General features: G+C 48.6%; 1 protein-coding gene across 7 annotated transcripts in view; it reads left to right on the forward strand.

Annotated features, from left to right (window-relative positions):
- The window catches only part of LOC137421222 (protein mono-ADP-ribosyltransferase PARP6), a 180,550-nt gene that overhangs the window by 47,338 nt on the left and 105,624 nt on the right, over window positions 1-27,588 (forward strand). For all 7 annotated transcript variants that reach the window (XM_078771720.1, XM_068107055.2, XM_068107053.2 and 4 more), the window contains 5 exons: window positions 8,062-8,137; window positions 8,266-8,319; window positions 9,038-9,133; window positions 9,366-9,458; window positions 24,728-24,853. In XM_078771720.1, the coding sequence (XP_078627846.1) occupies window positions 8,062-8,137; window positions 8,266-8,319; window positions 9,038-9,133; window positions 9,366-9,458; window positions 24,728-24,853 (445 nt within the window). The remainder of the gene's footprint in view (window positions 1-8,061; window positions 8,138-8,265; window positions 8,320-9,037; window positions 9,134-9,365; window positions 9,459-24,727; window positions 24,854-27,588) is intronic.

The following is a 27,588-nucleotide window of genomic DNA, read 5'->3' on the forward strand; positions in this document are numbered from 1 at the left end:
CAAACTTCCCGACATAAATGTGTATATATATATTGCTGCCCGATAAACGGGCTTGTCAGAATACCTGAGCTGTTTTGTTTCAATAAAGCAACTCGGACGAATTCCGTCTTTGGTCGCGTCAATTCTTTTGACTCGCGTTGGAGCGCAGTTCCTTCATTGGTGACCTACCGACATGGATACGGCAGTGACGCTTAAACTGCCTACCTTCTGGGAGGCTCACGCGGCTGTTTGGTTCGCTCAGGCGGACTCTCAGTTCGCCCTGCGAGGCATCACCGCGGACGACACCCGCTTCCACCATGTTGTGGCAGCGCTCGGTTCCGCCACCGCGGCCCGCGCCTTGAGCCTCCTCGAGCACCCGCCGGCTGCTGACAAATACAACGCGCTGAAGACACTCCTCCTCGACGCTTTCGCCCTCTCACCGGCAGCACGCGCACGGCGCCTGCTCGCTCTGCCCGAGCTCGGCGACACGCGCCCGTCCGAGCGCATGGACTATATGCTCTCGTTGCTCGGTGAGCACTCTCCGGATTTTCTGTTCCGCGAGCTGTTCCTTCGCCAGCTGCCTCACCCGGTACGCCTCGGCCTGGCTGGCACGTTGATCACGGATTCCCGCGCCCTCGCCAGGGAAGCCGATAAGATCTCCTCGGCGGGCCAGCACATCGGCGCGGTTACCTGGAGCCCGCCGCCGTCCGAGGCGACGCCCACGACACCCGAGCGCCCTGCGCGGTTGGAGGCCGAACTGCCAGTGCAACTGGCGGCCGCCACGCCGCACCGCCCGCTTCCGACACGACGGCCGGGGCCTCCACCTGACCGGGCGTGGTGTTATTACCACGCCAGGTTCTGACACAAGGTTCGGACGTGCCGGCCCCCGTGCACTTTCGGCAGGTCGGGAAACGGCCGGGCCGGCGTTCATTCCCAGCCATGAGCGCCGGCCACTCGGGCAACTTGCTGTTTATTCGGGACAAAGCGTCTGGGCGGCGTTTCCTGTGTGACACCGGCGCCCAACTGAGCGTCATACCCGCCTCCGAGCAGGACAGGCGGGACGCCGTTTGCGGCCCCTCTTTGGTCGCTGCTAATGGCTCGGCCATACGCACTTTCGGCCCACGCGTCGTCACCCTCTGCTTCGGCAGCCAGCGTTTTCAATGGACTTTTGTGACCGCCTGCGTCCCCATGGCTTTGCTGGGCGCCGACTTCCTCTGCGCGCACGGGGTGCTGGTCGACGTCAAACGTCGTCGCCTTGTCAACGCCGAGACCTTCAGCTCCCTGGCGTGCACGATGAGCAGCTCCGCGCCGACCGAACTGGCGTGCGCCCTCCCGGCAGCGAACGAGTTCGCTCGCCTGCTCGCGGAATTCCCGGCCCTCACGCGGCCGACGTTTTCGGCCGTCGCGGTGCGGCACGGGATCGAGCGCCACATACCCACTACGGGCCCGCCGGTCTATGCCAGGGCCCGCCGCCTCGACCCGGCCAAGCTCGCCATGGCGAAGGCCGAGTTCGACGCGTTGGAGCACCTCGGCATCGTGCGGCGCTCCGATAGCGCGTGGGCCTCACCACTGCACATCGTGCCAAAGCCGGGGGGTGGATGGCGCTCGTGTGGTGACTACCGCCGTCTCAACGACGCTACCACCCCCGACAGGTACCCGATCCCGCATATTCAGGACTTTTCCGCCCGTTTGGCGGGACGGGTCATCTTTTCGAAAATTGACCTGATACGGGGCTACCACCAGGTACCTGTCCGGGCGGCTGACGTCCCGAAGACGGCCGTCATCACGCCGTTCGGCCTGTTCGAATTTTTGCGGATGCCGTTTGGCCTCAAGAACGCGGCCCAGGCGTTCCAGCGCTTGATGGACGGCGTGCTGCGCGACCTGCCGTTTCTTTTCGTCTATCTGGACGATATCCTCGTCGCCAGCACGTCCTGCGCCGAGCACCTCCTCCACCTCCGAACACTGTTCGGTCGCCTCAGCGAGCACGGCTTAATTGTCAACCCGGTCAAATGCCACTTCGGCGCGACGACCGTTGACTTTTTGGGCCACCGCATCACCAAGACCGGGGCCGTGCCGCTGCCGACCAAGGTCGAGGCCATCACCACGTTCCCGCGTCCCTGTTCCATCAAGGCCCTCCAAGAGTTCCTCGGCATGGTGAATTTTTATCACCGATTCGTGCCCCGCGCTGCTCAGCTCATGCGGCCCCTTTACGAGGCCCTCCGGGGCAAGCCGGCCAAGCATGACATTGTTTGGTCCACGGCCATGGACGCGGCCTTCGCCAGCGCCAAACGGGCCCTCGCCGACGCAACGCTGCTGGCTCACCCGGTGCTCAATGCGCCCATCGCCCTCACTACGGACGCCTCCAACTACGCGGTGGGCGCCGTCCATGAGCAATGGGTGGACGGGGTTTGGCAGCCACTCGCTTTTTTCAGCCGGCAACTCCGGCCGAACGAGTTAAACTACAGCACGTTCGACCGCGAGCTGCTCGGGCTATTCCTGGCCGTTCGCCATTTCCGACACCTCCTGGAGGGCCGCCCGTTCACGGCTTTCGTCGACCACAAGCCGTTGGTCTATGCAATGGCTAAGGTCACGGAGCCGTGGTCGGCCCGCCAGCAGCGCCACCTCTCCGCCATGTCGGAGTTCACCACGGACATCCGGCACGTCGCCGGCAAAGACAACGCCGTGGCCGACTGTCTTTCTCGGGCCAGCGCGAACGCGGTCCACCTCGGCGTGGACTTCGCGCTCATGGCGGCCGACCAGACCACCGACGCCTCGGTGCAGGCACTCCGTGCGGCGGACACGGGCCTCCGCCTGGCCGACATTCCCTTCGCGGGCACCGTCCTGCTCTGCGACGTCTCCCAGGGCCAGCCTCGCCCCATCGTGCCCGTTTCCTGGCAGCGCCGCATCTTCGCCTCCATCCACGGCCTTTCTCACCCGGGCCGGAAAGCTTCTCAGAAGCTGGTATCGGCGCGTTTCGTCTGGCACGGCCTTCGACGAAACATCCGCGACTGGGCCAACGCCTGCACGGCCTGCCAGCGGGTCAAGGTCCACCGCCACACCCAGGCCCCGCTGGCACCTTTCGCCGTGCCTGAACGGCGTTTCGACCACGTCCATGTGGACCTGGTGGGTCCCCTGCCCCCCTCGCGGGGGTTCACCCACCTGCTCACCATGGTGGACAGGACCACCAGGTGGCCGGAGGCCGTGCCCCTCGCCTCCACCACCACCGCCGACGTGGCGCAGGCGTTCATCGCCACCTGGGTCGCGCGCTTCGGCGCACCAGCGGACATCTCGTCCGACCGCGGCCCACAGTTCACGTCTGAGCTTTGGGGCGCAGTCGCCCGTTCGTTGGGGGTCACGCTGCACCGCACCACGGCCTACCACCCCCAAGCCAACGGGTTGTGCGAGCGGTTTCACCGCTCCATGAAGGCCGCACTCATGGCCGGCCTTCAGGACGACGGTTGGGCCGACCGGCTGCCGTGGGTCCTTTTGGGCCTTCACACGGCCCCCAAGGAAGACCTCCAGGCGTCCGCCGCCGAGCTCGTCTACGGCCAGCCGCTCCGCGTCCCGGGCGAATTCGTGCCCGACGCTACCAGTCCCTGGTCCGCTGCTCGCCAGCGCTCGGACCTACAGGAGGCCGCCCGACGATTTGCCCCCGTGCCGACGTCCCGCCACGGTGGCCCCCAGTCCTACGTCCCCCCGGCGCTTCGCACAGCGGAGTACGTCTTTGTGCATCATGATGCGCACCGGGGGCCACTCCGGCCGCCGTACGACGGGCCCTTCCGGGTCCTGCGATGGGGCGACAAGTCTTTCATCGTCGACTTTGGCGGCCGGCCGGACCGGATTTCTGTGGACCGCCTCAAACCGGCGCACATGGACGTCGACCGACCACCACGGTTGGCCCTTCCTCCGCGGCGAGGCCGCCTCCCGTCCACAGTTCCCCCCGCTCGACCACCCACCACCACGTCGGACCCCTCCCCACGACCCTCCAGGGGTCGCTTCGGCCGGGTCATCCGGGCCCCCCTTAAATTGACCCTGCCGGTGCAGGTCGATTCTGGAGGGGCGTGTGTAGCGGTTACCGCTGGATGCACACAATCGCCTTGCACCGGCCAGAACACGGCCAGACGCGCCTCTCCCGGGCATGCCCGGACTCACTGTTCCCGGGCACGCCCGAACCTCCCGGGCACGCCCGGTCTCGTCTTTCCCGGGCATGACCGCTCTCGCCTTTCCAGGGCTCGCCCAGAGCATCCGGGCATGCCCGCTATCGCCTTTTCAGGGCTCGCCCAGAGCGTCCGGGCATGCCCGCTATCGCCTTTCCAGGGCTCGCCCAGAGCGTCCGGGCATGCCCGCTATCGCCTTTCCAGGGCTCGTCCAGAGCGCCCGGGCACGCCCAGCCTCGACTTGCCAGGCCGCAGCCAAACACGCCCGGGCAGGTCCAGACTCGCCTTTCCAAGGCTCGCCCTTGACACCCAGGCATGCCCGGTATAGCTTTTGCCGGGCAAACTTCCCGACATAAATGTGTATATATATTGCTGCCCGATAAACGGGCTTGTCAGAATACCTGAGCTGTTTTGTTTCAACTAGGGCATGCCCGTACTATATCTATATCTAAAATTATATCCCCCCCCTCTATTTACATGAAATGGTTTGGTCCAAAGCGAACGGCTTGCGAGTACGGTGACAATCCCCCCCCTCTATTTACATGAAATGGTTTGGTCCAAAGCGAACGGCTTGCGGAGTTTGGTAAAGAAATCGCCATAGCGTGCACAAACGCGCAGGAAAGCGAAAGAATCGCAAATTAGTTTTAATTAGTTTTAAAACATAGTTTAACGCCAACATAGCGGCAACATAGTTTGCCAACGTGAAATAAATGAATACGCTCTCAAATGTGCCGTCCGAGGCAGAGTCTGTTCGCCACGTTCGGCACACGTGATAACTCGCTGCTCTCTGATTGGTTGAATCGTATTTTGGACATAGCTCGGTAACTACTTGTCCGATTAATATGAAACCTTGAAAAGGCACATCCTCGGGTCCCCAGCAATATACCTGGCAAGTTTAAAGTATATCGGACCCGTGGTTGTCGAGAAACAGCGGTCACAGACAAACATACATACATACATACATACATACATACACACACACAGAGATTACTGGAATTATAGATAGATAAAGCAACTCGGACGAATTCCGTCTTTGGTCGCGTCAATTCTTTCGACTCGCGTTGGAGCGCAGTTCCTTCAATACCGTGTATATAACCAAAAGGTATGTGGTATTGGCATGGGTGTCGATGGGTGGGGGGCAGGTGGGGGACATATCCTCCCCCACCCCCCCCCCCCACCCCACCAACTTTTTTGCGTGAATGTCACATAATATGTGTTTCTCTGTACAATCCACACAGGCCCGGATGCAGGATGCTCCCCAAATGCGTCTTCATTCAATCTTCACCTCCCAGCCCCATCCCAAACGCACGCCTCGACAAAAATTAAAATAAAATAGGACAAAAATTTAATAAAATAACGACAAAAATAAAATAACGACAAAATTACAATAAAATAAGGACAAAAATAAAATAAAATAAGGACAAAAATAAAACAAAATAATGACAAAAATAAAATAAAATAACGACAAAAAATAACGACAAAAATGAAATAAAAGAACAAAATTAAAATGAAATAACAAAAATAAATAAAAATAATGACAAAAATAAAATAACGACAAGAATATAATAAAATGATGACAAAAATAAAATGAAATAACGACAAAAATAAAATAAAATAATGGCAGAAATAAAATAATGACACAAATAATAAAAAATAATGACAAAATTAAAATAAAAAAACGACATAAATAAAATAAAGACAAAAAAATCGACAGTAATATTTCACAATCGTTAGTAATAAACCTAATAATACAAGTAATAAAAACATTTTTTAAATTGAAAAAGGATGTCGGCATGTTACTCCTGTATGGAAACAGGGTGCACGCATGTTACTCCTGTATGGAAACATTGTGTAGGCATGTTACTCCTGTATGGAAACAAGGTGTAGGCATGTCATAAATATATAGAAACAAGGTGAAGGCATGTTACTCCTGTATGGAAACAAGGTGTAGGCATGTCATAAATATATAGAAACAAGGTGAAGGCATGTTACTCCTGTATGGAAACATTGTGTAGGCATGTTACTCCTGTATGGAAACAAGGTGTGGGCATGTTACTACTGTATGGAAACAAGGTGTGGGCATGTTACTACTGTATGGAAACAAGGTGTAGGCATGTCATAAATGTATGGAAACACCTGATAGTAATCTATATATTAAAGTAGCCGGATTTCTCATTCCGTCCGTTCGTCCCTCTGTCTGTCACGTTCTTTTCTCTGCGACGTCATTACGGCATTACTTCTGGGACGGTGTTACGTCTACCTCTAGGCTACGCCTCCACGGACATGCATATCTTCCCGGAATCCAGCACTCAACCTGTCCCGTTGCTTTGCTGACAATAGTTGAACACCATAACCCATATATCTGACTCTATCTGACTATATGACGTCTGTAGGCGACGGGCTGAATGCCAGATTCTCGATGTCGGGATGACCAATTTCGTAAGGTGGCAATGTCGTAAGATGCTATTACATCTGCAACCTCATTACAGCGTTACTTCCAGCACTAGACGAGGCCTTTACAGCAGTGTGTTATTCAGAACGAAATGTGAATTGCATTTTGCAACTTGAAAAAAATGAATGATGATGTAATGTTTGATCCCTGGGAACATGAAACAAATTAATTATACCTGTATATTGTTTTTTGTTGAATAAGTGTGTATTACAAAAAATAACTTTGGGTTGTTAGCAGAAAACAAAATACATGTATTTCTGAAATAAAAAAATTGCAAACAAGTACAGGTACATTCAAAGTACAACGCCTCCATGCCAAATAAATAAATAACGTACCCTACAGCGCGGTATTGCCAGGGCACCTTCGGCACATGGTGATGCCGCCGTGCAGCACATGCAGACGGTATTGAGAGGGAGAGGTGTACAATAATTGATTGATTAATTTTGTAATTAAAATCAATAAATAATAATCGTAAAATAATTTCTTAATAAACAGAGTAATAGCATATCCCAACCACCAGTGTTTGATCCGAAGCTGTAGCTTTTTGAAAAATAATTAAATAATTAATAAATCGGGAAAATAAATTAAATAATTAATTAATTGATTAATCAATAAATTAATGAATCGGTTAATCATTAAATCAAAAATACCCTTTACAGCCAAATCACTGGGTCATTGTCGTGTCCAAATATGAGCTTCCTAGCTCAAAAGGTGCCTGAGATGAGAAAGGAAATAAATAAGTGATTAATAAATTGATAATAATGAAGTAATTAATCATTTAACTGATTAATTAAAAATTAAAAAACACCGTTTTTGCCAAAGCACGTGCTCACGACAATTTTAGCCACAATCTTAGCTCAAAGGATGGCTGAGATATCGCCTAGAAAAACAAACAAACAAGAAAACAACCAAACGGAGTGAAAACTTTTTTCCCATACTGTAAACTACACAAACGGAGTGAAAAACGGAAAAACGGAGTGAAAATAGTGAAAACAGACTGAGTACTCCCTTTCAGCGTGCATCATCGCCGGGTCCCCTTCGGTGCCTGGGTATGACGTCATGCAGCGCCTGGAGATGGAATAGGAAAGGAGTGGTGTACAATATTGACTGTCAATAAACTGTATTTAGTGCATTGTTAATAAGTTATGTTGTTCAACTACCGTCAGCGAAGCGTTGGGCTCAATGCTCGTGCCAATAATATCAAAACAAGCAATGTCTCTTGAATATCTGTAAGAAATATACATTTGTTTAATTAACAACAGGATATGCAGTTTTCTTTGACCTTAAAGTGTGCAATCTATATGGATGGGTTCACTGGACAAAATTCAGCGTATTGTATGTGGATTTGTCCAGAGAAAATTTAAACCACTGACGTCGTCTTTATTTTTAGTCATCATGGAGAAGCTTCTTGGTATGCCTAGTGCTTCAAACAAACTTGGACGTATTGTTCTGCTTTCTCTTCTTATCTTGCAGGCCCCAGAATTTTCTCTTTCACCCGGATGTAGGTATGCGAGGAAAGAGAAGTCTGGAGCCAGAAGGTCCCCCACAGGTAAGCCTGATGCTGTTGCTGCCAATAAGTCATAGTCTCATCTCTTGCTTTGATTCTATCTCACTTTTTTGTTTGCTCTTATTTTTGCTAGGTAGTACAAAATGTTCATTATCCCTCTTTCTGTTTAGCATTCCAATGCAGCCAAAACTCTCCCAACATTAGAACATGGCTTCCTTGTGCAGGTAAGCAAGTAATGGTTGTGATCCCACAAGGTGCGCATCCTGTAACACACCATGGATGCCTACCTTCATTAATCCAGCACGACGGCTTGTTTTGCTTGATCAAATAGCTGTCCATTGCCATTTTTGGAATAATATAAAAATTAACTCACTAATTAATTGCTCGGATATTAGGGAAAATCGTAAATGGTAAGAATTGAATGAGTAAATGGGATCGCCATAGCCATTTGTCATTGATCGTTATATGTGAAGGTGTATCTTTTTATATAAAACAACAACTGCACGTCGCTGTGACTACATAATAGTGGTCTAAACTGAATTGTCTATTGGAGTTTTCCTTCTTCTTGGTATTTAAATTCTTAATTGTTTCGTTTTTCCTTCACATCAAGCTACTTGCTTTTCATTGAACAATTTGCCTTTTTCATTGTAATTTGCCCTCTTTATACAATTGAGCTTGAGTGTACCTCATACTTTGTATTTTCCATGACCATTTTGATATTGGGCAACCAGGAAGTGTCCTTTATTGTTTTGTCTGTCAGTCATAACAGATTTATTTGTATAGTTATTTGATGAGTGCCGCTCTTGTTCCGAGTATGACATTAATTGGGATTGTCGCAGCTGTGTACTCAGGCATCAGTCACATATAATGTTTGCCATGTTTATTGTAATGAAAATTATGTGCTGAAAATTTTGTTGGGTGCTTTGTACCACAAATCTGCAGACAATGCTCTATGCAACACAAAGGATTCCAACGCTGAACGAGTTTTGTGTTGTATGTGATGAGCCACATGTGTTCCAGAATGGGCCTATGTTAAAGGTGTGCCATTTGAGCAGGTTTGAGCACCCTCAGTTCAATTTCTTTTCACAATTTCACTTCTCACTTTCAACTCATTTTGCTTCATCAGACCACACTGGATAAGCGCTTAACAGATGTTTATTTTTTTTGGCCAGTAGAGAAGATCACTTCTTGAGAAAATAATTTGCATGATTAATTTTCTTGATCACTTCTCTTCCTTCCGTCCCGACCTGGTTTCCTTGGAATGGTACAGCCTGCAGTGTGCGCACGGGAACTCTGTGTGTTTGCATTTCAAACACTGGGAGTTATGACTGGAGCAGCGGCTGAAGTGGCCACAGGCCCTGAGGTAATGATACTGTCTTGCACGGATCTGCTACCAATACACCATCAAAAATGAAAAGTATTTTGGAATTGCTGGAAGTCAAAGTGTAGCTCATCAGCACAGTTTTACCAAGCTTGTCTTCCCTGGTGGTGCTGGTCATAGCACCGGCACTTCCTCCAAGCTCAGTGGCTGTGTTAAGTGTTTGTTTCGTTAGTATGCCCTTGTGCCTGTGTATGTGTGTGTGTGTGGGGGGAGGTGGAGTGACGGTGGAGGGGGGGGGGGGTGGGGGGAGGGGGTAGCTCCATTACAAGCCTTAGTGTTACGGATTCGTCACTTCCGCCTTTGCTGTTATTTTATACTTGTAGGATTTTGACTTGTAGGACCAAGGGATAAAATGGAGTGTCTGTTGGAGACATCTGGGAACGAGGTTGAACAAACGGTGCTTGCCTGAAAGAGACTTGTTGAAGAGCAACACAGAGATTCTGAACTCCAGAGTTTGATTGGAAAAGCCATTACAGAGGAAGAGGCTACGAAGGTACCGATTGGTTACTTCATGAAAGGGGAAATACTTATGAGAAAATGGAGACCACTGGAGGTACCAGCGAATGACGTAGTTTACCAAATCCAAATTGCCAAAATCAAGAAATCAATCCAAATCAAGAAATCAATCCAAATCAAGAAAATCCTTTACCAAATTGTGGTGCCACAACTGTACCGGAAGAGATATCGATTTTGGCACATGAGACACCTTTGGTCGGGCATCCTGGAGTGAACAAGACGTGTGAAAGAATTCTGGCACATTTTTTCTGGCCAGGATTGTGACGTGATGTGGCGGAATTCTGCAAATCTTGTCATTCTTGTCAGCTGGTGGGAAAACCTAATCAGAAAACCCCTTCAGCGCCTTTAAAACCGATTCCAGCTTTTGAAGAACCATTCGGCCGGGTCATTGTTGACTGTGTAGGTCCTTTACCTGAAACTAAGGCCAAACATCAGTATATGCTGACCATCATGTGCGCTTCCACTAGGTTCCCAGAAGCGGTGCCTCGAAGGAACATTACTGCAACAGTTATTGCGAAGACCTTGATTAAATTTTTCACCCTGGTTGGCCTACCTAAGGTCATCCAGTCTGATCAGGGCTCCAACTTCATGTCAAAGCTTTTTCAACAAGTGGTACACCTGTTGGGAGTGAAGCAAGTGAGATCAAGTACTTCCCATCCCGAGAGCCAAGGGGCCTTGGAAAGGTTTCACCAGACATTAAAGAATGTGATCAGAACTTACTGTTTGAATGTGACAAGGATTGGGATGAGGGAATACCCTTATTGCTGTTTGCTACGAGGGAGTCTGTTCAGGAGTCATTGGGATTCAGTCCTTTTGAACTCATGTTTGGACACACAGTTTGAAGATCTTTGAAACTGGTGAAGGAACAGTGGCTACAGGAGGAGTCACATTCAACTGTATTAGAGTATGTGACAACTGTTGGGCACAGATTGGCTAAGGCCTGTGAAGTAGCGAGAGGAAACTTGAAAGTAGCACAGGACAAAATGAAAGTGAGACATGACAAGACTTCTCAGATAAGAAATTTCAGTCCTGAGAACCGAGTGCTAGTGTTTCTTCCAGTTCCAGGTCAGCCGCTACAGGCTAGGTATTTTGGTCCCTATGCCATCGAAAGGAGGGTCAATGAAATGGATTATGTGGTGAAAACTCCCGAGCAACGGAAAAAGCGGCATCTGTGTCACGTGAACCGACTTAAGAAATATTATGAGAGGAAGCCTGTGGAACAAATGTGTGCAAGAGAATCCAGAGATTGAGGCTAGTGTGAAGTTCGATAGCACTGATGACCAGACTTGCCCCAGATTGACGAACACTGAAGTGTTAAGGAAGCTCGACCAGAAATTAGGTCATTTGACAAGGGAACAAAAAGGACAATTATCCAACCTAATTTCTGAGTTTGCACATTTGTTCACAGATGTACCTGGTCGTACTGACTTGGTATATCATGATATTGATGTGGGGGAGGCCACTCCCATGAAACAACACCCCTACTGGATGAAACCCTGTTAAGATGGAATATCTCCAGCAGGAGGTTTATCCAGAGTGAATTAACCTTGAGGATTCCTGTATGTTGTTTGGAATTTTTGTTGCTTACGGGACTTGATAATCCATCGTTTTGCTTTGTAGTTTTATAGGTGTGAGTATTACTTTTGGGTTGTTAAAGATACTTTTTGTCTGGAAAGAATGTTTTCACCGTGTTCAAACTTTCTTCCTTAAAGGCGGGGAGTGTTACGGATTTGTCACTTCCGCCTTTGTTGTTATTAAGTAATTGTTGGATTTTTAGTTTCAGGTAATATTGTTGGTAACATTTCTGTGTGAAATGGAGATGACGTCAGTAAAAGGTAAAAATAAATGTTTGTGAAGGAAAAAGGAAAACTTGGCAAAGAAACTGGGAGAGGAGAGAGGAGGAGATCGGAGGGAGAGTAGACGGCCATGAGAGAGACAGCTGTGAGTCGCATCGAGGCTGCGAGAAGACTTTTTTGATATTGGTCGCGATTGAGTTGAGGCTTCCCGGGAAAGGGATTGCCCGCGACATCGTCGCTGTAGTGAAATTATACTGAAGGTGAAGGTGAACCTGGGAGTGCTCGCTTATCCCACTAAAGGGGTGTCTATAAGACCCGGGACGTCCGTGACGTAAGGCCACTCCTGCGACATTTACTGTGACATCTAGTCCTGTAGTCTTGAATGGTATGTACGCACCTATATGCTGGACTTGCTTGCTTTGCCTATTGTTATCGGTCTTTCCCATGTAATACCCCGATTCTGATGTCTATTGCATGAATGTATTTTACAGGATGTTACCACAGATCTAAATGATATTAAACCAACCTACGGGACAAGTCGTGTGTGTGGATGATTTTCACGACATTTAATATCTTTTAAGATCTACGAAATGGCGGGACACAAGATGATCGTTGTACCGATCCTCGACGCCGACTCACAAACCGAGGAGTCGGGGTCGGAGTTCACTCACTGGCTCAAAACGCTGGAGAACTATTTCGCAGCTCAGGAAACTGAGCCCACTGCCGGGGTGAAACTGTCCGTGTTACAGGCGAAGGTTAACCACCGCGTCTACAGGTGCCTTCAACGATTTGCGACGTACGCTACTGCTCTGGCTGAGCTAAAGCGAATATACGTAAGGACACGGAACTTGGTTTACAACCGGCACCAGCTCTCTCAGCGGCGACAACAACCAATGGAGTCGATCGATCGCTACGCACAGGAGCTGCGACACATCCTTGCGGACGGCGCACAGGAGGTGCGGACTCACGAGCAGGTTCAGGATGACCTTCTCCGAGATTCTTTCGTCTCTGGGGTCAGCTCTGTGGGCTTGAGGCTCAGGCTCCTGGAGACCGCTAACCTGACGTTCACGGAAGCCCTACGGTTGGCTCACGTTTTTACGGATGCCCGTGAACAATCTACCGCTTATGACCACCCACGAGTCGTGGCGGGGACTTCTCAACTCGCGCGACCGACCGAGGATACGGGAGCGGACTCGACTACGGCCGAGTCCCTGGCTGCTCCTGAGGCGCACTCGGATTCCGGCCTGACTGCTGCTACCGCTGCCCGGCCACGGCCAGAACGGTACGCGAAGTGTTATTTTTGTGGCAACCGGCAGCATCCCAGGTCAGAGTGCCCGGCTCGGGAGACAATATGCCATCTGTGCTCCACCAAGGGCCACTTCGCGAAGGTCTGCAAGAAGTCCGCGCGAGGCACGCGAGCCTGCGCGTCCTTGAATGGGCTTATCGCTGAGCCAACGGACCGGGCACCGAGCGGAGCGCCCCGCCCGGCCTTGATGAGCGTATCCCCTCCTCGTGGGCCCCTGGCTGCACGCTCGTCCTTGGAGGGGGACATCGGGCCGCCCAAACAACTGGCGCGACCACGACCGGCCGCGGAGCGATCGGCCTTGGCTGGCGTCCGAACGCCCACCTCAAACAAGCAACAAGGTACTGCTTTGAAAACTCCTCTGGATTCGCAGCGAACGCTGCACATGACTCGAGCGCCATCCGACGGCGGCTTTTATGAATTACACGCTATTGCTCCAGCTCATGAAACGGTGAATGGCAGTGATCCTCTACGCGTGACACGAGCGCCCTCTGACGGCGGCTCTTACGAATTACACGCACTTGCTCCAGCACGGCCAACTATGCACTTGTCACGAGGGTCCTCCACAGGCTGCCCGAACGACCGGCAAACTGCAGCCAGTGTGGGAATGCCCTCTGACGGCGGCTCTTACGAATTACATGCACTTGCTCCAGCACGGCCAACTATGCGCTTGTCACGAGGGTCCTCCACAGGCTGCCCGAACGACCGTAAAACTGCAGCCGGTGTGGGAACGTCCTCTGACAGCGGCTTTTACAAATTACATGCTCCTGCTCCAGTGCGGCCAACTATGCCCTTGTTACGGGGGTCCTCCACGGACTGCCCGAACGACCGGAAAACTGCAGCCGGTGTGGGATCCACTCGCGAAGCGCGATCTTCTCGCCCGGACGGCACAATACCTGCCGGATCTTCCGGCCTTGCTCAGGCCATCATTCTGCTCAAGGTCGAGGACGTTTTTGCGCAAGCCTTAATCGACACGGGGTCTACGGATAGTTTTATCGATCAACGACCAGTGCGTCAACATGGGTGGCCGGTTCTCGGGACTACACGACGGATCTTCATGGCCTCCTAAGGACTTCGGCTGAGCACAAAAGGGGAATGTCGATTGAAACTTGTGATAAAGGGACGCATGTGCCCAGACGTGCATCTCATGGTATTACCTGCGTTATGTGCTGACGTTCTGTTAGGACACGATTTCCTTAAGCGACATGGACGTTTGGAAATGGACCTCGGTGGGCCGGACACGCTTGCTGTGTGCGCAATCGCTAAGATGGACGTGGAGCCTCTCTCGCTGTTCCCCAACCTGACCACTGATTGTACTCCTGTAGCCGTAAAATTGCGGCGCTACTCCCGCGCAGACGCGCAATTCATTGCGGAAGAAACGGTCCAGCTCTTAAAGGACGGTATTATAGAACCCAGTCGGTCGCCGTGGCGGGCCCAAGTCTTAGTGGTGCGAAGTGAGGCCCATCGCCGGTGCATGGTAATCGACTACTCACAGACAATTAATCGTTTTACACAGCTGGATGCCTACCCCTTACCGGGGATGGATGCACTGGTACGTCAGGTGGCCCTGTACTCCGTTTACAGCACTCTCGATCTGCGTAGTGCATATCATCAGGTCCCCATCTCTAGGGCTGATTGCGCCTATACAGCCTTTGAATCGGGTCAACAGTTGTACCAGTTCACTCGACTCCCTTTTGAGGTAACAAACGGGGTCGCATGTTTTCAGAGGGCTATGGATGACCTCGTTACGAAGGAGAACTTGACGAATGTCTTTGTCTATCTGGACAATCTTACGGTTTGTGGGTATGACCAGGGGCATCACGACGCTAATCTGAAGCGCTTCCTCGAGGTCGCGCAGAAATATCGCCAAACCATGAATGAGGCTAAGTGTCGTTACTCTCTACGCACGATAGATCTTCTGGGGTACACTGTGACCCATGGCTCTGTCTCTCCAGATAAGGAGCGTCTGCGACCTTTGCTCGATATGGCTCCGACTAGCGATCGGGCTTCGCTGAAATGCGCTCTTAGGCTGTTCGCCCACTATTCAAAGTGGGTGCAAAATTTCTCCGCGAAGCTCCGCCCCCTTGTGGCCTGCGACACGTTCCCCATGGGCCCGGCCGCCATGGCGGCCTTCGGGGGCCTTAAGGCCAACATCACTGGTGCCGCCGTAGCAACGATTGACGAGAGTGCATCTTTCGTCTTGGAAAGTGATGCCTCGGATCATGCGATAGCGGCGACTCTCTCCCAAGGGGGGCACGCGCCCTGTGGCTTTCTTTTCGCGGACTCTCACCTCCGCTGAGCGGAGGCATTCGTCTGTCGAATCAATTCGGCGATGGCGACCGTACTTACTCGGGCGATGTTTCCAAATCGTCACGGACCAACAAAGCGTTGCGTTCATGTACGACACCTTACATGCTCAACGCATTAAGAATGAGAAAATCACTCGCTGGCGTATCGAACTCGCCGACTTCTGCTACACCATCAAATACCGCCCGGGGAGGGATAACCTGGTCGCCGATGCCTTATCGAGACCGGCCACTTGCGCGGGGGTTGTAACTTTGGAGGGACTGCATGCTTTGCACGGCACTATGTGTCATCCCGGGGTGGCGCGTTTCGCGCATTTTGTGCGCAGTGGTAATCTGCCGTACTCGATTGAGGACATCCGCCGGATCTGCCATGACTGCACTATCTGTGCGGAACTCAAACCGCGTTTTTACAACCCTCCTATGGGGACGCTGGTTAGGGCTACTAGACCGTGGGAGAGATTGGCGATGGATTTCAAAGGGCCACTGCCGGTGTCGAGTAACTCTCATTATCTGCTCACTATCGTTGATGAGTATTCACGATTCCCCTTTGCTTATACGTGCGGGGATATGACGGCTGCCACGGTTATACGGTGCCTGCAAAATTTGTTTTCTATGTTTGGGTATCCGGCCTATGTGCATACCGATCGGGGTGCGGTGTTCCTGTCTCAGGTGGTGAGGGGATACTTACTCCAAAATAATGTCGCTTCAAGTTACACCACCCCGTACCGGCCCCAGGTGAATGGGCAGATCGAACGCTTTAATGGGATTATATGGAGGGCCGTCATGCTAAGCCTCAGGACCCTCGGCCGGGGCCTCGATAAATGGGCGTGGTCGCTTACTGCGGCTCTAAACTCGATCCGGGCTCTCCTATGTACAGCCACCAACCAGACTCCTCACGAAAGACTGTTCCACCACCCTAGAAGCTTGGGTAGTATCCAATCTTTACCCAGCTAGCTCATTGAGCCGGGGCCGGCCTATCTCAAACGAGCGGTTCGCACTAGCAAGTACGACCCCTTTGTTGATAAGGTGTGGGTACTCCAGGCTAATCCCGAGCATGCTCATGTGATAACGGCAGATGGACACGAGTCTACTGTCTCTGTACGCCATCTCGCCCCTTGTGGGGTCGACGACAGGGATATCGACGAACCAATCTATGAGTCTATGGATTCTACCGAAGCTTCCTCTATGGGACTACTGCCGACACTTCCGTCATCGCCTACTCCCTTGCCTGATGGCTCTGGGGTGCCCCCTCCGACACCAAACTCCGACGGCTATTCCGACGCGGGGGATTCCGGGCTTGGGGACGCCGTACCCGGTAGTCTCCGGACACGAGCTGGCAGGGTAGTTCACCGCCCCGACCGCTACGGGTGGACCGACTGACATGGAATGACGTACCCCAATCGATTATTGCTGACGCATGCTTGCGACCTGCCTAGCGGCAGTATAGTTTTAACGGCGGGGTGAATGTAGTGAAATTATACTGAAGGTGAAGGTGAACCCGGGAGTGCTCGCTTATCCCACTAAAGGGGCATCTATAAGACGCGGGACGTCCGAGACGTAAGGCCACTCCTGCGACATTTACTGTGACATCTAGTCCTGTAGTCTTGAATGGTATGTACGCACATATATGCTGGACTTGCTTGCTTTGCCTATTGTTATCGGTCTTTCCCATGTAATACCCCGATTCTGATGTCTATTGCATGAATGTATTTTACAGGATGTTACCACAGATCTAAATGATATTAAACCAACCTACGGGATAAGTCGTGTGTGTGGATGATTTTCACGACAGTCACATATTGCGATTGCAATTAAACCTGCATCTCATGCTTTATGACCAAGCGTGAGCTATTGTTGGTGGGAAAGCAAGCGCCTCCATTGCAGACCGATCGGCCATTTTTTCCTCGAATAGGCTGTCCGCCTGGTGCTTCGTGTTTTGTCGTTGGGATTCCCATATCGACATCATCATGTGGATCGCCGTTGGTTCCCATATCGGCTTAATTCCCATATCGACCTCTCATCTCGTAAGTCCTCTTCCGCAGCCACGCAGATAACTGTCTGTTCTTGTCGTTCTGCACGACTTTGACCTTCACACCTCGTGGGGATTTGTGTATGGACTTTGGCAGCGTTACATTCCACTCACATTTGGCGTATCGTGAGTTTATTGCTTTGAGAGCATTGGGGAATGATGGTACCATCATATGTATTGTTCATTTGATGCAAGTGATATTTTCATTGTATCTTTAAGAGTGTTATTATTGTGTATGTGAGAGTTCTTCATACAATTACTTGTTTTGTTCTACACAATTGCATTGGTGTGGTTTTACCATGGTTTATTTAATTAGAACACTCAAAATAACAAATCCTTCTGCCGCATTCCCACTCAAGACTATAGAGGACACTGAGACACATGTGGGCATCAGACTACGTGCAATCTGACCCAGAAGACATCATTACTGACCCTCTTCCTGGTCAGATCATGTGTCGTTAAGTCTTTGAATTGATGCGTTTCTTTGTTTTTTTACAAGTGATTTACCATGGCTTCTAAGGACAGTGGTGCTAAGAGAAAATGTGTGAATTTTTTTTAATGGAAATAGGGACCTCCACAGAACCACAGAACCTGTGTGGATGCCCAGTTTTCGGCTGGCTTTGGAGGACAACTTTGAAATGTGTTTTATCCAGGAAAGGTCATGGCTGCGAGACTCAGGCATTTGAATGAATGAACCTCCGAAAGATGATTGTTAAGAAGGTAGATTGTGGGGTTTGCCATAGTCTTTTCGGGGAGAGTTAGAGTATGAAATTTGTCAGGATTGAAAGACATATTTTCCAAGTGTATTACCAGCTCATTATTTTGTCCAGCTTTGCAGAGAGGGAATAGGCTGCTGCTTGCTTATCTGAATGACCAGGGATGCTACAGCCGAGGGTAGAGTCACCACCAAATAGATAAGGAGTATTTTCCAGAGAGTCACAAAGATCGATAATCACTGGGCCCAATATTTTGCCTTTTGGGGCACTCTCGTCTTCACAGGGAGAGGAGTTGAGAGGATCCCGTTAAGAGCACGCGTTGACCACGAGAGTAGAGGAAGTCAGTGAGCCTTGTGTGGAAGCGGCCTTGTACAGAGTGAGTGTGCTGAGCTGTTTATGTCAATCACCCAAGTGGACTGCACCAGTGGGATTGGTGTTTCCCTGTCATCCATGTACCCTAACGGCAATGTGGCGAACTTCTGAGTCCCAGAGCAAGAATCGGCGGCATGATATGTTCATACCAAGAGACCCCAGCCACAAACTCTCACTACTGGGGTCTATTTGTCATGCAAGTTGTTCAGCAGGGATTTGCCATCTTGACTGGTCCGTAACCTTTTTATTTTTATTTTTGTATAGTAAGTCAAGGCTCATGTAAGAACGAACACAAATAACATGTAGTAAAGGGAGTGGGAGACAAGTTGGAGAGAGAGAGAGAGAGAGAGGAAAGCACAACAACAGCAAAGAACAGGAACATTGTAAGATCTGTGGAAGGGAGAGGGCTGGGGCGGGGTACACAGGATAAACAACAGTACATCATCTCTCCTAGACTTGGTTGACTGCCATCTTTTAGGACCCGTGGGCTGATGCTGTCTGGTCCAGTTGCAGAATCAGAGTCGATGTTTGACAGAAACGTCTTCACCTTGTCAGGAGAGAAGGACACAGAGTCCAGGAGCAGCTGGGTATGACTGGGTAAGGTGGGCACAGAGAGAGAGATGGGTTTGGGACACAAGATTTTGAGGCAAACACAGAGTTGAGGAATCTGCTTTTTCATGTGCTCTGTCACCTGTGTAGCCGTTTGAGGTAAGGGAGGTGATGGAGGGGGAACAAACACCAGAAACAGATTTGACCAGACGCCACCAGGATTTGGAAGAGGGAGACAGATAAGAGAGTTCATTCTTGAGTGTGGAGAGATAGTGCTTCCTGGCACTCCTGAGGGTAGACACACACTTGTTCTGAGCTTGGTGGAAGGAAACGAGATTGCCTTCATTTGGATTTGCCTTCCATTAGGCGAAGGCAAGTTGCTTCTGGGCAACTGCCTCACCACAAGATTCAGTGAACCATGGACAGGAGGAAGGGTATGACTGCTGAAGACGAGAGGGGATACATCTGTGCATGAGAGAGAGCAGTTTTCTTTGAAAGAATTCCCAGGATGAGTTGATTTCAGAGGCAGTAGAGATGGGAGACCAGTCCAGATGATTTATGGCTGCTTGAAGGCCATGCCAGTCGGCCTGAGTGAAATGCCAGACTCGTCGGCACTGAGGAGGCTCTCTGAGAATGGCCAGAGAGATGTCCACTTTAACAAGCACATGGTCAGATGAACCGACTGGAGCAGAAGAAGAGCAGCAGACATTTGCAGGGAAGTTTGTCATAACCAAGTCTAGAAGAGAAGATGCTCTTATTCTTTGCTTATTCTGGCAAAGCTGTCGATCACCGATGAGTAATCTACTCCTGATGCAAGATAATTTTCTATATAGAGTAATGTCAGCCAGGAAAGCCATTCTCCAGTCATTGTGGAGGGTAAGTGTAAGACAAACTCTCCTCAGTGTAAGACACATGAAAGTTCGCTTGGAGTTTGCAAAAAAGCACCTAAAGGACTCTCAGACTGTGAGAAGCAAGATTCTGTGGTCTGATGAAACCAAGATTGAACTGTTTGGCTTCCGTCTGGCCACTCTGCCATAAAGCCCACATCAGTGGCGTGTTGCAGTGATGGTTGTACTTCTGGAAGTTTCTCCCATCTCCACACTGGATCTCTGGAGCTCAGCCAGAGTGACCATCGGGTTCTTGGTCACCTCTCTTACTATGGCCCTTCTCCCCCGATTGCTCAGTTTGGCCGGGCGGCCAGCTCCAGGAAGAGTACTGGTTGTTCCAAACTTCTTCCATTTAAGAATGATGGAGGCCACTGTGCTCTTGGGAACCTTCAATGTAGCAGAATTTTTTTTGTAGGCTTCCCCAGATCTGTGCCTCGACACAATCCTGTCTCTGAGCTCTGCAGGCAGTTCCTTCGATCTAATGGCTTGGTTTTTGCTCTGATATGCATTGTCAGCTGTGAGACCTTATATAGACAGGTGTGTGCCTTTCCAAATCATGTCCAATCAATTGAAATTACCACAGGTGGACTCCAAACAAGGTGTAGAAACGTCTCAAAGATGATCAAGAGAAATGGGAGGCACCTGAGCTAAATTTCAAGTGTCATAGCAAAGGGTACGAATACTTATGTCAATGTGATATTTCAATTTTTTCTTTTTAATAAATTCGCAAAACTTTCCAAAATCCTGTTTGTCTTTGTCATTATGGGTTACAGTAATACCCCGGCCTATGTCATTAATTGGTTCCATAAGCCGTGACATAACTCGGGTTTTGACTTAAACTGGGCGTAATGTCTTAAAAATGCCTTAAAATGAAGACAAACACCGTAATTCGTAAAACTAGAGTAAACTAGAACGGGCACTCGGTAGAGCGCATACCTTCGCCGCAGCTACTGTTCTGTACTTGGCATGGGAGTGTAGGGAACAGAACAGTGAACAGTTTGGTGCTGATTTCATGCAAATCGGATAAGAATTGACCGAGTTATGACAAAAAACGCACATTTTGCAAGGTCGTGACCCCCCTGACCTTTGACCCCCAACCGCTAACAAGGGTAATGTCTTCACTGGGTCATGTCGTATATCACAAGATCGGGCATTGAATTCTGAACATTTTGGCATTAGTTGCATGCCAATTGGATAAAAACCTTTTCGTGACCTTTTCGTGACCTTGACCTTGACCTTTGACCCGATTGCTCCCAAAATCTAATCAAATGTGTCCCGTATAATAACCAATCATCCCACCAAATTTCATGCAATTCGGTTGAATACTTTTTGAGTTATGCGAATAACATACACACACACACACACACACAGACATACAAACAAGTTTTGTGCAAGTTTGTGCAAGTGTGCAAGTGTATAATATGACAAGTTTGTGCAAGACAAGTTTGACAAACAGATATATAAATACACAGCGATCAAAACATAACCTTCCGCTTTTGCGAAGGTAATTAACCTGAAATTGCAGACAGAATTATTTATTTTATCTGAGAAGCTAAACGAATCTTCTTCTTCTTTAGTACCTCAAACTTTATGTGAAATGCGATCGATTTTTAAAAATCAGAATTTGAGCAAATCTGTTTCATTCGTCTGTTAATATGCCTCCCCGATTGACAAATCTGCAATTTGAATTTCATTTGAGGTTGAAATGATTGCGGGAGATCGCGTTATAGTGATGACGTCTTGGATGGACATCCTCTTCTTCAGTCGCTCATAACTTTGAGTGAAATACGATCGAGTTAAAAATAGTCAGAATTTGAGCAAATCTGTTTCATTCGTTTGTTAATATGCCTCATCTCTTGACAAATCTGCAATTATAATTTTTTTTGAGGTTGAAATGATCGCGGGAGATTGCGTTATAGTGATGACGTCCTGGATGGACATCTTCTTCTTCAGTCGCGCATAACTTTGAGTGAAATACGATCGAGTTAAAAATAGTCAGAATTTGAGCAAATCTGTTTCATTCGTTTGTTAATATGCCTCATCTATTGTCAAATCTGCAATTATAATTTTTTTTGAGGTTGAAATGATCGCGGGAGATCGCGTTATAGTGATGACGTCCTGGATGGACATCTTCTTCTTCAGTCGCTCATAACTTTGAGTGAAATACGATCGAGTTAAAAATAGTCAGAATTTGAGCAAATCTGTTTCCCAAAATCTAATCAAATGTGTCCCGTATAATAACCAATCATCCCACCAAATTTCATGCAATTCGGTTGAATACTTTTTGAGTTATGCGATTAACATACACACACACAGACATACAAATAAATACACAGCGATCAAAACATAACCTTCCGCTTTTGCGAAGGTAATAACTGGAGGAGGCTGCGGCTTTGCCCTGAATCTTTGCCGCTCCCCGTCGGGAGTCCCTCCGTTGTTTTCTATCAGTTGGGTCTTCTCCTCGAACGGGGTGACCGGCACGAACGTGTCGACCGTTAGCTGGCTTGTGTGCCGAGTGGCTCTGCGGCCCGCTTCACCACGGCGTGCTTTACCCAACGTGTCCGAGCAGTTTCACCGGTGGTCGTGTCGTGTCGTCTGTGACGAACGAACAAGCTCAGGGTTCCGTGAACCCGGCCGCTCCGGGGATCGACGCTCGCCTCCGAGTCGTAGGCGTGCCCCGTCTTTCCTCGAGCGGCCGAAGTGGCTTGCTTCTTTATTTTTGGACGATGCGATATACGCAGAAACGACGACGTACAGGCAGGCATTTGCAAATCCATGCACATGTGCACATGCACACGTCGATCGGTTCTTTACAAGGATATGCATCAACAACAACTTGCTCCTCCCTGTACCACAGATGTCAATTTCCAAACAATTTACCTACTCCCTCTACCTAACTTTAAACTACCCTCCCCGGGTATTCGTGAAGGGGTCCATCCTCCCCGATCCACTCCTTCGCACCATGCACTCCACACCACTCAATCCACACTACTCACTCCACACACCATTTATTCCCACACACCAAGTATTCTCTCCATTTATACACTTGTACCCCATGCAAATCAATCACTCAACACCATTACACATGTCCTCAACACACCACTCATACACTTTCTCCGGTCATCCCAGACCATTGCCTCATTTCACCAAGTTCAACCATAACCAGATTCTCACACACACAACCATTCTCGACCAATGCCTCATTTCACCAAGTTCATTCCAAAGATCCTCATTCAATTCCTCATTTGCGCCTAAAGCTCATCCTCATACTCACACACATTATATACCAAGATACACCAAGAGCGGCTTCAGCTTGAAGTCGCCGGTGCAATTACCCCCAAGCATTAGCGTTAGCCGCTCCTTCGCGACTTTGTAGCCTGGCATGGTCTTCTCCTCCTTCGAGATAAAGGAGATGATGATGTAGGAGTGACGTAAAGTCGCACATAATGACGTTCGCTGAACTGAAATTTACTCTAGAAGAGTGGCGTAAAGTCGGATTTGACGTAGGTCGAAATGGCGTAAAACGGGGTATGACTGTTTTGAGTGTAGATTGATGAGGGAAAAAATGAATTTAAACGATTTCAGCATAAGGCTGCAACATAACAAAATGTGAAAAAAGTGAAGGGGTCTGAATACTTTCTGAATGCACTGTATGTTAAAGTTAAAGGCTGCCAGGAAATATTTGGATTTTTCTTCTTGCCCCTTTCCTTATGCAATTCACCAGAATCTCCAGAATTCCCCAGTAATCTGAAAGACTCATACAAAGGACAGTTTGAGCATGACACAAGTCATGTCGAGTTAAGTAATGTGCATATACAAGGATGAAGGGTAATGTTGCTGTTTTATTGGATTCATAATTATGGATTTCAATGTGTGGGAATAATGTGGGAATTTTTGTGATGCAAGCTCATGCACAGCAATACCACACAGACTAGTGGACAAACCCGCTCATGCTCACTCAAAAAATGCACAGTCAGCTTGCCAGAAAATCTTATACCCTTAATATCCAGGGAACGGAGGCTTAGTACATGGGCGTAACATACCGGGAAGTACATGCATACGATTGCTCTTGCACAGCCAGCTTGTGGTGACCAGCTTGTGGTGATTTTGGTCATGCTGATTACAAATCATTGATTGGGCAGACTACCGAGGATGATACCCTCCATATTCTTTCTTGTCCTTTCACTGCTGGCATGTAACTGAAAGACTGTTATGAAGGGAATATAATGGAGCCATGAGCCAGAGCTGGTATCAAGGCCTGAGGAAGTCTGTGGGTTATGGATGAAGCATCACCTGAGAGCAAGTCTACTCTATCATGTTTGTTGCTAAATCGGTGGAATAGTACTTAATATAATTATTAGTTTGTTTTTCTTTTTAATTTTCTGCTGTGAATAATTATCTTTACCAATATATTGAAAAATGAAACTTGTTGCTGCATGTTGGACGACTTTATCCCATTCATCAAACCTTTTGAATGCCCCGTTTTATTGCCTCAAGATGATGAGGCATTGTGTTGTTATGTGTGCTTATTGATTTTGTTATTGAAACTTGTTTTTTCTTGGCCCAAAGTCCAAACGCTAAACCCACCAGTGTTGTGATAAGACTCCTGCATCATTTTTGGTGTTACTAAGGGAGAGTACGTGCTGTGTGGGTAATTCCTAGGAAAAGCACAAGGCCCAGCTTTTGGCTGCGAATATATATAGATCATAACAAGGAATTATTTCCTCCACATCAGGCACATTGTCATAATTAATACATTGTTGTCTCTCTCCATCAGGTGGTGGACTTGTTGCTTGCCATGTGCCGCTCCGCATTGGAGTCACCGCGCAAGAGCATCATCTTCGATCCATACCCTTCTGTTGTTGATCCCAATGATCACAAGTCACTGGCATTCAACCCCAAGGTTGGTGGAAAAAGGAAGAACTCACCTTTGCTTATGCTTATTTAGTAGCACTTGTTAGAAATAACAAAATTATTACTTGCAGCAGCGCAATTGGAAAGCCGGATGATATAAATGACCCCCCAAAGAAAAGTATGCAAGCTTGTTTTTGTAGCAGCAGTCTTGACAAGTTTCCCCTATGAATCTTCATCTGGAAATTCAAACAAGCTTCAAACAGAAAATGTGCAGCATGCAGTCTTGCAAGTGTGACATGACACAATATGAAGGATAACTTCAACAAATACCTTTCATCATTTGTTTGTTTTGATTTGGAGTAGTGTTGGACCTTTGGAAGATGCTGTATATATTATCAGATAATTTGGGTTAGCGGATCAAGATCGGATTATTTAGATTTTAGTACAAGATGAAGAAGACTGTTGTGATCAGCTCGGTTTAAGTCATAAATAAGCAAAGTCATAAATGCATGTACATGTATGTAAAGTAGTTCTGGAGCATTACCTGACCCCCATTGACTATTATGCTGTAGAGGTGCCAAACATGGGTGCCAAAGCTCAGCTAATGCCAGAAAAAGGACAGGCAATTGTAACTTTGAGAAAAGAAGGCCAATCCTTGACAAATTGCAAAAAAATTACAAGTGTCAGTAAATGCAGTTGCTTGTGCCATTAAACGACAAAACGAAACTGGTAAAAATGCGGATATAAAACGTTCTGGTCGACCAAGTATCACAACAGAATCGCAGGGCAAGTAATCTGAGTCACCATTCTGCGCAACAGCCGTCTTACAGCACCGGAAATTAGAGCCCAGCTAAACAGCTCCAGCATTGCAACTGTTTCAAGGCCTTCTTTTCTCAAAGTTACAATTGCCCATGTTTTTTCTGGCGTTAGCTGAGCTTTGGCACCCATGTTTATGCAATCTGAAACACAAGTACAAAAAGTTTTAATTAAAACAAAAGCCGCGTCGATGTTACACAATGCCTAGATGCAGCTGTGCCTATAACGTCGATGTTATAGGCACAGGACATTCCTATTGATTCGATTACTTGATGTTATTTTTGTGCAAAGTGAAAATATATCTCGGCAATTTCCCGTGTGTGGCGACGAATTTTTAATATATCTCGGCATTTTCCCGTCTGTTATTTCAGGCGGTGTATGACTGACCATGCCGCGATTAAAAAAAAAAAATCTCGGCAATTTCCCGTGTGTGGCGACACGTGAACGAAGCAATGCTCCTCTCTCCACATTATTGTGACGACGTATAAATTAAATATTTCATCGTGACGATTGTCATCAAATGGACGAATTTTTAATATATCTCGGCATTTTCCCGTCTGTTATTTCGGGCGGTGTATGACTGACCATACAACAACAACATGCATTTTAAAGGCCATTTTCCCTGCTAGAGCGGGGGTTAGCCTTGCGGTCCCCATGACAATCTTCTCCATTTTGCCCTATTTTCTGCATCTCTCCTTGTTAACCCCCTTGCCCGCATTTCTTCTTCCACCATCTTTAGCCAAGTCTTTCTCGGTCTTCCCCATCTTCTACTTCCTTCTACATTCATTTCCATCACTCTTCTCAACCAGTCACTTTCATCCTTCCTCAACACATGACCAAACCATCTCAACCTGTTCCTCTTCACAGCATCAATCACAGGCTCTATTCCCATCATCTTTCGCAATTCATCATTTGTCTTCCTCTCTCTCAACGATACTCCGCACATCCGTCGAACCATTCGCATTTCCACCCTTTCCAACCTTCGTTGCTGCTCTACGTTCATTACCCATGTCTCGCTCCCATAAATCATAACACTTCTCACACATGCAGCATACACCTTTCCCTTCAGCTTCAACGACACTCCCCTCATCATCAGCACGCCACTCAATTCCCGAAACTTCTTCCATGCACATCTCACTCGAGCAACCGTTGCCGAGTCTGATCCACCTTCTCCATTCAGCATGTCTCCGAGGTAGCAAAATGTTTTCACACCTTCCAGCTTCACGCCGTCTCCAAGATCCAACTCAACATTTCCTCCATCTGCAGCTCCCTCTGTGCACACCTTACATTTGAATGTAGCTGCCACACTGGTTAATGACCCTCTCAGACCACTACATTTTTGATGAACCCACTCAGCGCACATTGTACACTGAATGGAGTTCACTCCGACACCCTTCCTACACACAGCACAGGGCCACTTCCCAGTTCTTTCCACCTCACCACATGCTTTACCACTTGCCATCACCTTCGTCTTTCCGATATTCACCTTCAGACCTTTTGTCTCCATACATTCCTTCCACGTGTTCATCTTTTCCTTCAGTCCATCCATACTTTCCGCAATCAACACCAGATCATCTGCATACAACAACTCCCACGGTAAACCCTCCTTTACGTTCTGAGCCAGCACCTCCATCACAGCTACAAATAGTAGTGGACTTAGTACCGACCCCTGATGCACTCCCACCTTCACCTCAAACTCACCACTGTTCCCGTCCTTCGTCCTTACAGCTGTGCGCGCTCTTTTGTACATTGCCATCACTACTCTGATCAACCATTCCTCCACTCCTAACTTCCTCAATGCCCATGTCAATACTTTGCGTGGAAACCGATCGAAGGCTTTCTCCAGATCAACAAACCCAAGAAACAACTTCTGCCTCTTCTCCATGTACTTCTCCTGCAACTGCCTCACAATGAAAAGCGCGTCTGTCGTTCCTCTTCCTGGCATAAATCCAAACTGCATTTCGTCGA

The sequence above is a fragment of the Myxine glutinosa genome, chromosome 2 (assembly GCF_964187855.1).
Source record: "Myxine glutinosa chromosome 2, kmMyxGlut1.1, whole genome shotgun sequence".
Lineage (NCBI taxonomy): Eukaryota > Metazoa > Chordata > Myxini > Myxiniformes > Myxinidae > Myxine > Myxine glutinosa.